The 14772-nt window shown below is 44.8% G+C and overlaps 1 protein-coding gene across 1 annotated transcript in view; it reads right to left on the bottom strand.

Annotated features, from left to right (window-relative positions):
* Nucleotides 1-3132: 3132 nt before the first annotated feature.
* The window catches only part of spef2 (sperm flagellar 2), a 46852-nt gene continuing 35212 nt past the window's right edge, over nucleotides 3133-14772 (bottom strand). The window contains exons 35-40 of the mRNA XM_056278504.1: nucleotides 14593-14685; nucleotides 13671-13841; nucleotides 9061-9279; nucleotides 7427-7549; nucleotides 4808-5286; nucleotides 3133-3640 (exon numbers count right to left, since the gene is read on the bottom strand). Coding sequence (XP_056134479.1) covers nucleotides 5221-5286; nucleotides 7427-7549; nucleotides 9061-9279; nucleotides 13671-13841; nucleotides 14593-14685 — 672 coding nt within the window. The 3' untranslated portion in view covers nucleotides 3133-3640; nucleotides 4808-5220. The remainder of the gene's footprint in view (nucleotides 3641-4807; nucleotides 5287-7426; nucleotides 7550-9060; nucleotides 9280-13670; nucleotides 13842-14592; nucleotides 14686-14772) is intronic.

Raw genomic sequence — 14772 nt, 5'->3', positions numbered from 1 at the left:
CCCAGCTGCAGGAGCATGCGAACTTCATGGCCATGCTTGTGGAGGTTGTGAGAGATTTCGTCTAATAATAGATAATGGCTCCCTCCTGCAAGGAGTGCAGAGGAAATAGTTAGGGAGGAGGGATGGGAGAGGACAGAAAGAGAGACGTTACAGCGGGGGGGGGGTGTATAATGGACAAAGAGATGGGAGGAGAGAAGATGTGAGATGAGGGAAAGAGGTGGGGGAGCTGTCGGGCGAGAACATTAAAGACCAACAACCACCATGCCATCAATAAACGTTTTGCCCTCCATGATTACATCTCCAGAGCTATAATTTTAATAGTCAAGTCAGATGTATTCATATAGCCCTAAATCATAATTTAGCTTCAGAGGGTACCCCCTATCCAGTCTCTTGATTCAGATGAGGAGGGGGGGGGGGCAGAAGAAATTTTCCACAGGAAAAAACTATCAGGAGAAAACATAGGAGAACACTCAGGAAGAGCAACAGAGGAGGGCTCGCTCTTCCAGAACAGACAGACATGCAATAGCTGCCAAGTGGACCTAGTAGATGTGCAGTAATACATTTGCACAAAATGATTACACACATTATAGTGAAATAGTGCAAAAATATATAAAATTAATACTCAAATTATAGCTTAATTGAATGATTATGTGTGTAAATTATAGGGATCATACCCATCTCAACATACAATGGGCTCTATTTTCATGTTGGTGCAAGGCCGGCGGAGGTGCAAACGCAGGCTGATTTGTAGTTTCCTTGGGCGCATTTCGCCCGTGTGTGTATGTCTGGTAATTTCAGGGCTTGAAAGAAACCGAGACAGGTGTTGTGGTGCAGCTGGTTGTGTTTTAATACAGATCCACTGGCGTAGTACAATTTTGGTGTCCATTTTGGCTTGCAATTGCATTTCTGTCTACAATGGCTAAAACTACGTCCATGCGCAGATGCAGATGCAATGAGCTATTTTCATGCAGCTGTCTAGATTTCAAGATTTCAAATGTTTATTTTACATACTTCACCTCACACTTCTATGATGTCCTCCCCAGCCCATCTAACTTCTTCTGTTGGGGCAAGGTTGGCACACCAGCATACCCCTTGTGCCTCAGGAGAGGAATGCTGGAACTCATTATCAGTAGTTGCTCGAAGGCACTCTGCAAGAGGTGCTACCACCAGGGGCTGAAGGGGATTGCTGAGACCATTTCCAAATGCCATCGACCAAAGCTAGTGTCTACAGCCAGTGAGGCAGGCAATCAATCACCTTTGTCAGAGCAGGAGAGAAGCCCCAACCCCAGCCTAAGGTGTCAGTCGGGCTCCTTTGGTCAGCACCGGACTGGCAGTTGAAGGTGGACCTAGGGGCACAGTTCAGATTCCTGGAGACCATCGCAGAAACCACCCTAAGACTGGACATCATACTGCTCTCCAAAACATCAAAGCAGGTGGTCATGCTGGAGCTCACCATCCCCTGCGAGGAGCAGATGGAGGAGGCCAACGAGAGAAAGAGAGCCAAGTACGCAGACTTGGTGGACGGTTGCCACAGACCGGGGGTGTTGTGCATGATGTGAGCCTACTGAAGTGGGCTGTAGAGTCTTTATGGAAAGGTCATTTTGCAAAGCCTACAGCCTTCTGGGCATCACCGGTGTGTGCAAAAGAAAAACCATCAGGACCACCACAGAAGAAGCCCAGAGGGCCTCTAGATAGCTGTGGATAAAGAAGAGCGATTCGTGGTGTCGTGCTACTTGGGCACAAGCCGGGACTTGATCAATCCTGGCTTGGTTGCCTGGGTGAGGGTTTCTGATGTTGAGAGACCCAAAACACCCAATGACCCCAGATTCCATCACTGAGATATGCCCAAGTGCATCAGTAGATGTATGCAATTACCACATATGTACCAGTACAATGAGCAGTGAAATGCTTATTGTTAACTCCAAAATTGTGCACCAAAAAGAACACAAGTCTAGCCGAGGATGCACAGGAACAGGTATATAAATGTGTTTTAATGAATGTTAGCCTATGCATTTCATCTCACTAAAATATTTTCCAATTATGAAAAGTGTGCTGTGGCATAAAAAAAGGTTGGGAAACACTGCTGTAGGTTGTTGTATGCAACGTCAGAACACTGGAGGCAGTTTGTGAGTTATGTCGGCCAGGCTGTTTAATACTGATCTTCTTGCATGCTGCTTCAAATTACATAGTTTGTTTCGTCATAATAGTAATGGAGTATATAATTGCATGACAATGGCGGTACAGGGAAGGAATTTACAGCCACCATATTTCATTCATTCAAGTTAACCAACAAGGAGTGTGGATGAAAAAAGCTGCACCTCTCCTTTTGGATGTTGGCAAATCTGCCCCTCCAGAACAAGCAAATCAGTCTCTTCTTGCATCAAATTTCAAAGGCGGAGCTGATCTGATAAGCTTTCCTCCTCATCCATCACAAAAATGACAATATGCTGCATCACAGTACATTTAAAGGGAATGAGAGGAGCTGATTTGACTGGCCAAATCAAAGCCCACCCTAATTCCACCTGCTTATAATATATTCATCCTGATCCAGCCTTGTTATCAACTGCGCCAGGGTTGCACCAGTCACCAAATTACAAAAAAACATATTGGAAACACCCACGTTTACCAGTGCCTTGCGTTTGCGCCAAAGTTTCACGAAAATAGAGCTGAGATCAGAGGTCTTCTCAAGAAGACCAGTCACCTTCTAGTGTTTGTGCTAAAATGATTATGTATGGCACGTGCAAAAATGGGAATCTGATTTACTCCATGAAAAGGACTGACGTGTTGCAGGTCTGAGCAAAGCAACAACCACATACTCTGTTATCTTCTCAAAACTCAAGTTCCATGCATTCATGTCAGATTGTTCTGAATAGGAGTGGTTTCTTTTTGTTTTGTTTTATTTTCCTGGAATCACTAATCAGAAAAGTGCATCACATACCCCCATCCCCAACATTTTATAAATATCTGATAGGGTTCTTTTTTTTTTTTGAGACATGGTTAGCCTTTCACACAGAACAAGTCATCCAACACGGCTCTTGTACTCACCAATAAGAGAGACAGTCAGAATCTTGGCAGACTGCAAGGCACCGGGGAAAGATAAAAGGAGGGAAAACACCAAAAACACCAGCATTATGTTGTCTCTACATTAACACACGCTAACCTTTCCTGATCCGTTTCCCCATTAGGATATTTGTTTGAAGAGGAAAAAAAAAGTACTCTCAAAAGTAAACCAAAATGTTGTTGAAAGTCAGGAAATGATGGCGAAAAAGACTTTCCATGACAACCTGATAGGCCGAGAGGCGAAAAAAATCAGTCCTGCATATTTCTTTTTTTGTACGAGCAAAAAGTTTAAATGCTTTTGATGGAGTAGATAAGAGTCACCATCTCTTAATAAGCCAGGAGAAGAGGTTTTTCCACACAATTATGAGTGAGATAACTACCTACAAAACAAAAAATGGCAGTCTTCTTGTAATGCACCTATGACGAAATCCCAAATGCTTCGTTTTGTAGCGGGTGCGAAGTCTTCAGCTCCTGTTTTGGTCCGGATTCATCCATCTCAGGCTGAAAAAGCTCTAGGTGGGTTCACAGGTACTAGAGCTGTTTTCTGTTGGAGTTGTACACCAGATGAGGAGTGATGAACCTGCAGCAACAATGAAAGGAAGGGAGAGAGGGGGTGAGACAGAGAGACAGAGAGAGGGCAGAGGGTGTGGGGGGACCCAGCCCCCTTTCTATCAGAGATAAGACAAAGGGAAAAGTTAGGGTGGAAATGTTCTGTCCAGGCAACTGTCAGTGCCAGAGGCACTTTGTTGGAGCTATTATAGCAAATCTTGCCTGGTCGTTCAAAGCTTCACACAGTGAGCAGACACACATTACATTTTATATACAGGTCAAGTCAGACATAATGTACAGTACAATATAGCTTTCAGGCATAAAGCATATCATAACAATGCTATATTAATATCAAACTATCAACTGTCATTTTACCCCCATTTTATTAAGATACTCTTTTTGATCCTCCATCTCCTCAGTGAAGTTACAGGATCCTCTGAAGAATCAATACATTGTTGAATACATTTTTAACTTAAAATTCAATAGGATGTCTTTCTTTTTCTCTAGCTTATGCACATCCATGTTGTACTAAGGCAACACTGTCATATTAACGCAAGAACACTTTTTTTGGGGGGGGGTGTATTCAACACTCCCTTTGTAATGTAGAAATAAATTAAAGACCTGTATATGCTTGCCCTACTTGAATATTTGGAAATAAGATCGTGAATTGACAAATAGAGGACTCGTGTAAGGGGAGAAAAATAACTAACTGCAGTGATACTGTAAATATGCGTGATTAAAGATAACATCACACATTGTGTACAGTAGCTAAGGGACTGACTACTGCTGTCACATACAATAGAATAGAATAGAAATATATACATACATATTACTGTTTCTGGCTGAAGATTTGTTGACATTTGATAATGGCCTCCACATTTAGTTGAACAATAATGCAATAAGAATGACATTGTCATTGGGAATAAGCAGAGGTAGCTAATCTCATTAATAATTCCACTTTTTGCATTTTTGTAATCTGTACACACATTGAGTTAATTCGGTGGACATGCAGCAGTGACTGCTAAATCGACAAGCTAGCCTCACACAGCAACACTAAGTAGGCTGTGATAGGGTTATGGCAGGCCGTTGCTGGTAAGTCAGGCTTGACATGTAGGTTAGTCTGGACAATGAAATCATTGTAGCCGGCCCAGTGTTTGGCTGTTGGAGAGGTCATTAGAAAAACAAGTCAGTCAGAAACCTTGCTGGAGTGTAGCGGAGAGAGAATGAGAGTCAGAGGGGTCAGTCCTGTCCTCACTGATGTTCTTGTTGTTTCAATCATTGTATTGTCATCTCAGTCTTTGTCCGTCTCAGACTTTTGTAAACAAAGAGACAACAGAATAAGGTCACTGTCAGATGTCTGTTGCTGCAAATTTATTGAGTCAATAGTGGAAAATAATGAATTAAAAGTTCAGTTTGGTAGACATTTGAGGCAAATCACTTTAAAGATATTGTTTTACAATGCTATATTTTCAAACTTCAAAATGTTGTATGCTGCATTTTTTCATGCTTTCACTTTTTCAAACAATGACAAATAACTGGATTTGCTCCTTTTCCCCCATTTTGCTCTGAAAGATAAAACCAGATGGAAGTGTGGGCTTGCATCTTTGGTATTCAGAGAGCTGTGGAGCTCTGAGCCTCTTCTTCATTTTGATGATCTCGTAGCACTCTGTGAACATCCTGGGAAAGAAACAAAAAGGGAGACGGAGTAGAGTGGAGGTGAAAGAAGAGGAGGTCCAGTGAAAGACGACGGAGAGATGAAAAAGGCAAGAACAGAAGAATTAGATATCCCCTACAAATCACTATGAACTTCAGCTGTAATTTAGAGAGATGTCTCGTTTGAAATAATTAACCTGTAGAGAGTTTCGTAGTCTTAAAATACTTCTTTCATAGCAGAAATTATAAAAATATGATTATAAAAGTGTGGTGTACTGACAAATCTGGACGAGAAAAAAGTGGGTAACACTTCACAATAACCATAATTAGTAAGTCATTTATAAGCCATTAATAAATGATGAACAAATCATGAACAAAACTTAATATACCTTTGTAAATGAATAATTAATTCTATGTTAACGGTACAGTTGGATACTATTACTTTATGGATGGTTAAGTTTAGGTATTATGTTTGAGATGGTTACATTTTGGCTTTGGTTTGGTGTGACTGAGGTAAAGATCTGGGCGATTGATCATTAATCATAATCATCTGCATCCGCTGTGTCTCTTTCGGGAGGTGTATATCAGATTGCCACAGCATATTTCCATTTCTATGTCGTACGTGCTCCACCCTGTAACGGGCTTCTCTAACAGGTTTACCCCTTCAAGGCTCTGCCTCAGCACCTGAGACAAATCTTTTCCCTCACCACCCAATCAGGTGGTAGGAGCCACACAGCACCATCCAAAAAAAACAAAAAACAAAAACAAAAACGAAAAAGAAACAGCATCTCCACAGCTTGCTTCCCTTTTTCACTCAGCCACCTTGAGTTCCAGTCTGCGATTTTTTTTTCTATCACCCTCCAGTGTCACAGTCATGTCTTTGCCAATCAAGACCTGTTCCTCCTGCTCCCCTGAGATGTCTTCGTTGGACAGCCACCAGGATTGTTTCTTTTGCCTCGGTTGGTGTCACCTGTAGGAAGCCGAGACCTGCCCTGCCTACCTCACTCTCCCCTGGGTGAGTGAGAGGGTGGCGGCCCGTTCTAACTCCTGGGCCGACTATGATGAAGACAACGACCGTCGTGTCTTCAAGGAAGAGGACCTGACCTCTCTTTTCCTTGACTTGGAGCCACTGGTGGTTCACCAGTACCCTCTTGACGACCTGCCCAGCCTGTTTTCTTCGGCCGCCGAGAGGATGACTATCCCTCTTCCTTTTTCTCCTCCCTCCACTGCTCCCCTGGTTGACTTCATGGTAGGCCTTTGTGCCCAGCCACGCGGTAGGCCTTGCCCTCGTGTGCTATGTCCTAAGATGGCGCTCAGCTTCCTCTGAACAGCGTGAGTGGGCCTCCCCATTTGGCACCAAGACTGCAGCTGTGGCTTATGGTCCCTACTGCTCCATGGAGGGCTGGGAGTGGGACAAGGGAGTGCCTCTTATCAAGGATTCAGTCAGGGTCTGCCTCCTGCCTTCATCCTCCCTCTGGAACAGGCAGTTGGCCGTCACTGCCCAATGAGTGGGACCGGTTGACAATCACCTTTCTTGACTCTTTGCTATGCCGGTGCCTCCCAGGTGGTAGCACTGGCTAGCAACTTGGCCTCTCTAGCTTGACAAGCTAACCTACAAGTGGTCCGAACTATCTGCTACAGAGATCACCAAGGTCCAGACGACTGCCGCCGCCATTCTCCGGATGTCCAAGGCCTTCGCCATCGACGTTGGCCATGTCATGTGATCTATGCAGGTGGATTATAGACATCTCTGGCTGGGCCTATCATCCCTGAATGAGTCCGAGCGGCACCTACTTTGACGCACCCCTCTCTCGTGACTGCCTTTTTGTTCCGGACATCCAGGCTGCTGCTGCCCCTCTGAGGCAGAAGCGGCTTTGTCCTCTGCTGAGACCCTTGGGCCGCTGTCTGCAATTTAGTGTCTTTAAACAAACATGTTTTGTTCATGATTTGTTCATCATTATCTAATGTCTTTGAAATGACTTACTAATGATGGTTATCATAAAATGTAAGCAAAAAGGGTGACTAATCTCAATAGAGAACCTGTATCTCAATAATATATTATCGGGTATTGGACTTTGTCCTGGGATGCTGTTAAATGTAAATGTAATACTTGTGCTACTGGATATCCACAAGTACCGGCTAACAGGTTTATGTGAGGACTTACTATGAGCTGGTAGTGTGGGGAGCCCTCTATCAGCTTCTGGATTGAATAATGCTGGATAAGGCTTGAGAAGGGGATGTGATCTTCTGGCCCGTAGCCTAGCTCTCTGAATATACGCACCAGGTCCTACAGGCCAGCGGAGAAGGAGAATACAAGTGTGATGACTACAAATAGGTAGCGATTGTACAGGAAACGGCTTGTGTTCTATTATAACAGGTGTCTGAAATTCAGATTTGACCAGAAATGTAAAGCGCTTTGAGTGGCTGTTGCAGCTAGAAAAGCGCTATATAAAATGCAACTTGATTGATTGATTGATGATATTTATAGGCTTTATATTGGTAGGCTTCCATTACCCTTTTCCCACTGGCCAAAAAACCTGCAAAAAAACCCGCTAATGTCCGCCTTTGGTCAATGTAAAATGGCGGATGTTAGCAGGTTTTTTGGCCAATGGGGAAAGGGTATATGTCTGTAACAGACTCCAGATACACACTAGGGGGTCACACAGTTTTAGGGAATATAACAGAATGTAAGCAAAACGAAAATTAGGTATGGCAATTGAGGTTTTAAAACAAGAATTAATCTTCTTAAATATAGACACCCCACCCCTGGACAGTAATGAATGATTATAGACAGAAAAGAATACTATAAGGACAAACTCGGAGAAATGTAAGTTGACATATCAAATGACTAGAGACTTGTCTTTGTTAAGAAGGAAGAACAGCCTTTTTGGTTTTCAAAGGTCTTTTCAGTTCTCTGAACATATGTTCCAGATTATTCTCTTTCACTGGGTCTCTTGAGAATTTAACAGTGTTGGGGTTTTCATTGATATTATTAAGCTACGTAATTATTATTTTTTTGGTCTTTATTCAGTGACAAGCCAGAGGGCGGTAATAGAATTAGGCACTGATTGGTATAACCCCCTCACCCTTTTACATCATGCAAACATGAACTGAGTGGGTGGAATTGAAGTAGCTCAAGTGGAAAGCAATTAAATTCATCTGCTGAAACTGGTTGATTGGAAGCCAGGACATGTTTACATAACCGCTTTTTAGTTAATTGTGACCACCCAGAAGCCAGGAGCAGATAAAATAAGCACTAAAAATCCAGAAATGGCCCATACACTAAATAATGCTCCACAAGCACCTTTCATTAACACAAAAAAATAAAATCAAATAAAATAGAATATTTCAATCCGCTTGGAAGCTTCATCAGGTCAAACAAGAACTATAGTAGTTTGGTCCCACATATGTGCCATTTGTACAGTCTGGATTTTGTCAACATTGAGCTGAAAGTGAAAGCAAAGCGCATCGCTGGTTAAGGAAAATTGTAGACTGCAGTGTTGATTCTCAATGCAATCCTTCAGTACAAAGTGATCCTTTTACAATACAGGGGTTCATTTGATTCACTGTTAACAACAACAATATTGCTTAATGAGGCTTTGAATATTTTTGGGCCATTTGTGAAAGCACAAATGCATTAGAATAGCCTGATCTGTAAGGGATTCACAGATTAGTTTACCGGACTTTTCAAACATACAAAAGGTAGGTACTCCTGTTTGACTTTTTACAGCGGCTCTGATCCCCAGTCATCCCTTTAAAGCTTGGTTTAACCAGAGGCGACAAGTCTCAGCCCTTTACCTCAGTGTGCTCCTCCAAGGTCCTGCAGGCCGGGTAGAAGCAGCTGTGCTCTGCCAACCTGGGGCCTTTGTGGCAAATGACAGCAAGGAGGGCTGGTATGGGCACACCCTGCTCTCCAAACACACTGCTAGACCCACAGGGAGGCTCTCCTTCCTTTTTCTCATCTCCCTCTACTTCTGGGGACCCAAACTCCATAGTCTCCTCTATATTGGGCATAGACTAGGAACACAGTAAAAAAAATATGGTAGTACTTTACATTACAGCATGTAATAGAAGGGTAATAATGGGATGATATCTGTAGGATATCTTCACATCAAGTAGGCAAGAACATTTCCATTGTTAATTATCATTGGTAAATTCCATTTGGTAATTACTGAATCAGATAATGAAGTTGAAATTCCTCTTCTCTCACCTGCCCAAACACCCGTTCTTTTAATTTTATGGCATTAACTTCTAAATTCCATTTCAAAAGCTGTGAGCTCTTACTTGGAAACAGATGGTAGTTTCCAATTAATTGCCTTGAATCAGGGCTGAAAAATCACAAATTTCCCCTTAGTTTTATGATTGCAGAACTTCATAAACTCGTTTTCACACTAGTATACCTGTTTGGCTATAGCTGGACATATTATGTAATCAATAGATGACTTGTTCATAGTTTTGATGTACGTGTCTTTATGCATGCTCAATGATCCAGGTAAGGAAATCACAGAAAGGTGACTCAGTTCATCCGGACACGATGTTGAGTGGGACAAACGTTTCATCACTCATCTAAGTGACTTCTCAGTCTCAACTGACTACAGGTACCCCCCAACTTTATAAACAGCACAGTTGCATAATGACCGAAACCAACGATTGGTTTCATATACAAATTGGCGTGACCATTAACTACAATTTCAATAGCCATGTGTACTAGTCACAGAAGACTGAGAATAGTGGTAATAGTCAGTCAGTCAGTCAGTAAAATGGTCGTCTACCCAGTCCGAATTGAAACCCCAAACAAACAACACAATAACCAAAACAACAATTTGAACACGAACGTGAACAGTCCCAGAATTCCTTGCACTACCCAAGCGCAGAACTGCTAGTCAGAGCGACTGCCCTCTCCAGTTGCTACATAGCCCCCACCTGAGGGGTAAGTTGTCCTCGATGACCCCATCACCCAAACATAGTCCCTCAATATCCAGGGTGCCGTCACTGGTAAACAGGCTGCCTGCAGCTCACAGGAGGCGCAACTTTGGGAGAGGCACACTGATCGGCGCATGGGGAGCTACTGTCACTCCTGGCCCCAACAACAGGTGGAGCAAGGGGGCGATATGGGGAGAGTCTCTTCTGGTGCAGCACTGCCATGCACCCCTGACCGGGCATGCGCACCCAGTACACCAACTCACACAGCTGGCCCATGACCTCGCTGGGCCCCTGCCAGTGGCTGTGAAGCTTGGGGGAAATCCTCTTCTTGTGAATGGGACAATACACCCATACCTTGGTCCCTTCTCATAAAGGCCTGCCCGATGCATCGTTTGTCATAGGGCCCTCTTCTGCCGCACTCTGGAGTTCATCTGGGCCTGGTGGGTGTAGACCACCTGCAGCCAATCCTTCAGTCTCTGGAGGTAGTCTACTTCTTTCCCCCCAGCAATCTCAGGCTCAGGTGGGGCCCTGAACACCCAGTCCACCAGTGTCCGGAGCTCCCACCCAAACATGAGGGCAGCAGGTATACACTGGCTGGACACCTGGACAGCAGTCCGGTAGGACCACAGGACCAGGGGCAGGTGGTGGTCCCAGTCCCGCTGGTGTTGGCTGGTGAGGATGGCAAGCTGAGTGGCCAGGGTGCAGTTGAACCGCTCCACCAGCCTGTCACTTTGAGGATGGAGTGGTGTCATCCTCATCTTTTTCACTCACAGCCACTGGCAGACCTCACCGAACACCTTGGACTCAAAGTTCCATTCCCGGTCTCTGTGGAGCTCGGTGGGAACTCCAAAGCAGGTGAACATCTCCCCCACCAGCCTCTCCACTGTCGTGGTGGTGCTCTGATCCGGCACCACATAAGCCTCTGGGCACTTTGTGAAGTAGTCCATCGCCACGAGGATGTAGCGGTTGCCAGAGTCGGTGACGGGAAAAGGCCCAAGGATGTCCACCCCTACTTGCTCCATTGGTGCCCCCACCAAGTACTGCTGCAGTGGGGTGTGGGAGCACTGGGTCAGTCCCTTCTGTGCGGTGCAGGCGTCGCAGTAGTGCACATGCAGCTCCACATCACGTTGACAGCCAGGCCAGTAAAACTGCCCTGGATTTCAAAGTCATACACTTGAAGGGCCTCCAGCCATCAGGCCACCTGGCCCAGGGTGCTTAAAGTGCTTAAAGTTCAGGAGCCAGGTGAGACGTGGTAAGTTTAGATGAGGAAGTGGCTGCCATGCAAATATGGCCAGAAGTGTTGTACTGCCAGCAGCTTGTGTCGGGTGATGCAGTAGTTCTTTTCCGCCCAACTCAGGGCACGACTGAAGTATGCCACAGTATGCTCTCGTCTCCTCCCCATGGGGAGAGGACAGCTCTGATCCCCACATTGCTGGCATCAGTGTCCATGATGAAGGACTGTTGGGCATCAGGGTAGGCCAAGACTGGGGCTTTGTTGAGAGCTGCCTTGAGTTTGGTGAAGGCTAGAGCACAGGCGTCGTCCCAGTCGAATGGCTGGCCCTTGTCAGTCAAGCAGTGGAGTGGACTGATGATGGTGGCAAAGTCCCAGATGAAACGGAGGTAGTATGACGCCAGGCTGCTACTGCATGCTCACTGACTACATGGCCCAGGAACTTCGTCTCCATCGTCAGCAGGTGACACTTGACAGGGTTCAGCCACAGCCCAGCCCGACGGATGGCGGTGAGGACCTCATGCAGGTTGGACAGGGCTCTGTCAAAGTTGTTGGCGTGTACCAGCAGGTCGTCGAGGTACAGGACACAATGGCTCTGGCAGAGTACATCCATCAGCACCCTCTCCATCAGCCGCTCAAATGTAGCTGGTGCATTGCAGAGCCTGAACGGCATGACGCGGAACTGCCACAGACCCTACCTGATGGTGAAGATTGTCTTCGGTCTTACGATGGGGGCTAGCTCCACCAGCCAGTAGCTGCTGCGCAGGTCGAGGGAGCTGAACAAGCTGGACCCCGCGATGCGGACGAGGGCATCGTCAATTTGCTTATGGTAATCTCTACATTGAGTACATTGAGGCTATAATCTGCTACTTTTTGTGAATAAGTGGTTATTTTATGTATTTTAAACATGATGATGATGTGGGGATTTTGTAGGGCATACGATCACAATATTACAGTACCACAATGTTGTGATATAGTTTGATGAAGAAGGCAGTAATAGTCTTGATGCAACTTATTTTCTCAGTTTACAGTGTAGAAATCATTGTCACTCGTGTGTGTCATATTACCAGTAAATAGTCTACAGCACCCATGAAAAAAATGGCATCCTCCGACCAAAGCTAACGCAGGCAGTCTAATGTAAATCAAGTGTCAACTATATCTCAACACTGTTGTAAAATAACACTGATTTTGTGTCCAACAGCAACACTTCATCAAATTTAAATCCTGTCCTGCTGAAGGTCTTTCCTTCATGTATGTATTTGCTGCTGAACTTGGGTATGCAGCCTTCAAAAAAATGAAGATTAGGAACACATTAATGCCGGGGAGGGGGGGTCATTATGTCTGCCATGTCAGTATACATTGTGGGTAACACAGGAGGACTTGTGAAGCATCTAGTATAGCTCCATTCGAGCAGAGAAGTAAAATAGCACAGAATAATGGTAGCATGCACAATCCGAATTTCTGTAACTGGGCAACAAGCATGACACACACACACACACACCACAAAACTGTTTAAGGTATGTTATTTATTTTAACTGGATTTACCTATATAATACTCATTTAATTGGGTTATGTTCTAGCCTGGCTCTATATGTTAAAATTACGTTTTTTTTAAAAAATATTTCAACGGTACAACCAAATTTGAGGTATACTTTTTGGAAAAATTGTTTTGCACAGGTGATTAAAAAATAGAAAGGTCGGCTGATATATCGGATAGTTCTTCCCCTTTCATCATTCATCATTAGTATCAGTAAATCTTGAATCAGTCGGGCCCATACGGTGTATTTACATATCCCCCCCCTTTTTTTTCTCCCCAATTGTACTTGGACAATTACCCCACTCTTCCAAGCCATCCTGGTCGCTGCTCCACCCCCTCTGCCGATCCGGGGAGGGCTGCAGACTACCACATGCCTCCTCTGATACATGTGGAGTCACCAGCCGCTTCTTTTCACCTGACAGTGAGGTGTTTCTCCAGGGGAACGTAGCATGTGGGAGGATCACGCTATTCCCCTCAGTTCCCTCTCCCCCCAGAACAGGCGCCCTGACCGACCAGAGGAGGCGCTAGTGCAGCGACCAGGACACATACCCAAATCCGGCTTCCCACCCACAGACACAGCCAATTGTGTCTGTAGGGATGCCCGAACAAGCCGCAGGCAACATGGGGATTTGAACCGGTGATCCCCTTATTGGTAGGCAACGGAATAGACTGCCACGCCACCCAGATGCCCTATATTTACATATCTGATCTACTGACCTTGACCAGCTGGCTGGTGGAGGGCTGCTTTAGATGTTGTCCCAACACCACACTGAGTGCTCTGAGGAAGCCTTGGGCAGGGTCAGGGTGGGCTGCCAGATATTGTAGCATGGATACATAGTCCAGACATGGAGGAGAGAAAAGGTGATCTGCAAACAACTGAAAGAAAAACTGGGGGGGGGGGCATTGACAGAGATTCAACAAACTTGAAGACAGATGTTCTGAGGACCATATGCTCTGTTGGACAACAGAGAAAAATTCTCTTTGATCTTACATCCCTTTTAAATGAGTAAATGGAAAAAGTAGGTTGAAATGTCAAAACTGGAATTTTTTTGTGTCATTCTGTACTTCTAACAATGTGATCAGTTATAAAATTGTTTAATCCCCTCTCCCTGATTCAAAACAAACCTGCAAAACTATCATAAATGTATAAGTCTGCTGATCCTGGGATACCTGCAAGGTGATCTATGGCATGACAGCTGTATGCTTTGGCCTGAGAGACAGCAATGAAGGTGGGCTGGACAAATGCAACAAAGCACTTTTCGGTACAATCATAGTGTTCTACAATTTGCCACTGAGATGCTATGCTGGACTGGTGGGGGTGGGGATGGGAGTATGTGCCTTGCTCTGTTAAGGGATGAGAAGAGCTGTATTCACCACTCTGCTTTCACATGCTGTAAGTAGCATGTAGCAGTGTTTCCCCCTTGAACCTCTCTTATGAAATAACTTTTAAGTTGTGATGCTTTTAAGTTCACAAGTGAGAGTAATACATTTTGTACTTGGAGAGCTGGGAGATTACAATGGTCTAAAATGTTAGCATGTTCTTTGGTTGGCAGTGCAAACCCGTGAAAGTGGCGAGGAGGGTAGTGGTTAATTGGAATTGGCTAGGGTTTGTTGCAAAGTGCTGTAGCTGAGTAGTTACCTCGTGCAAGCTGGCCAAGTGGTCATTAGGAAGTGGCTGAGAGGAGCCCTGAGGGACACACTGGGCTGTTTCACTGTGGAACCACCACTCTATCTGGGGAGAAAAGGCGTAGAAACTGATCTGTCTTCATTCTTGTCTGAGAAATACTCTTGAAAAAAGGTTGAGGAATTGTGAGAAAAC

Source organism: Lampris incognitus, chromosome 1 (genome assembly GCF_029633865.1).
Source record: "Lampris incognitus isolate fLamInc1 chromosome 1, fLamInc1.hap2, whole genome shotgun sequence".
Classification (NCBI taxonomy): Eukaryota; Metazoa; Chordata; class Actinopteri; order Lampriformes; family Lampridae; genus Lampris; species Lampris incognitus.
The sequence above is the reverse complement of the archived record's forward strand: the minus strand, read 5'-3'. Positions and strand labels throughout refer to the sequence as shown.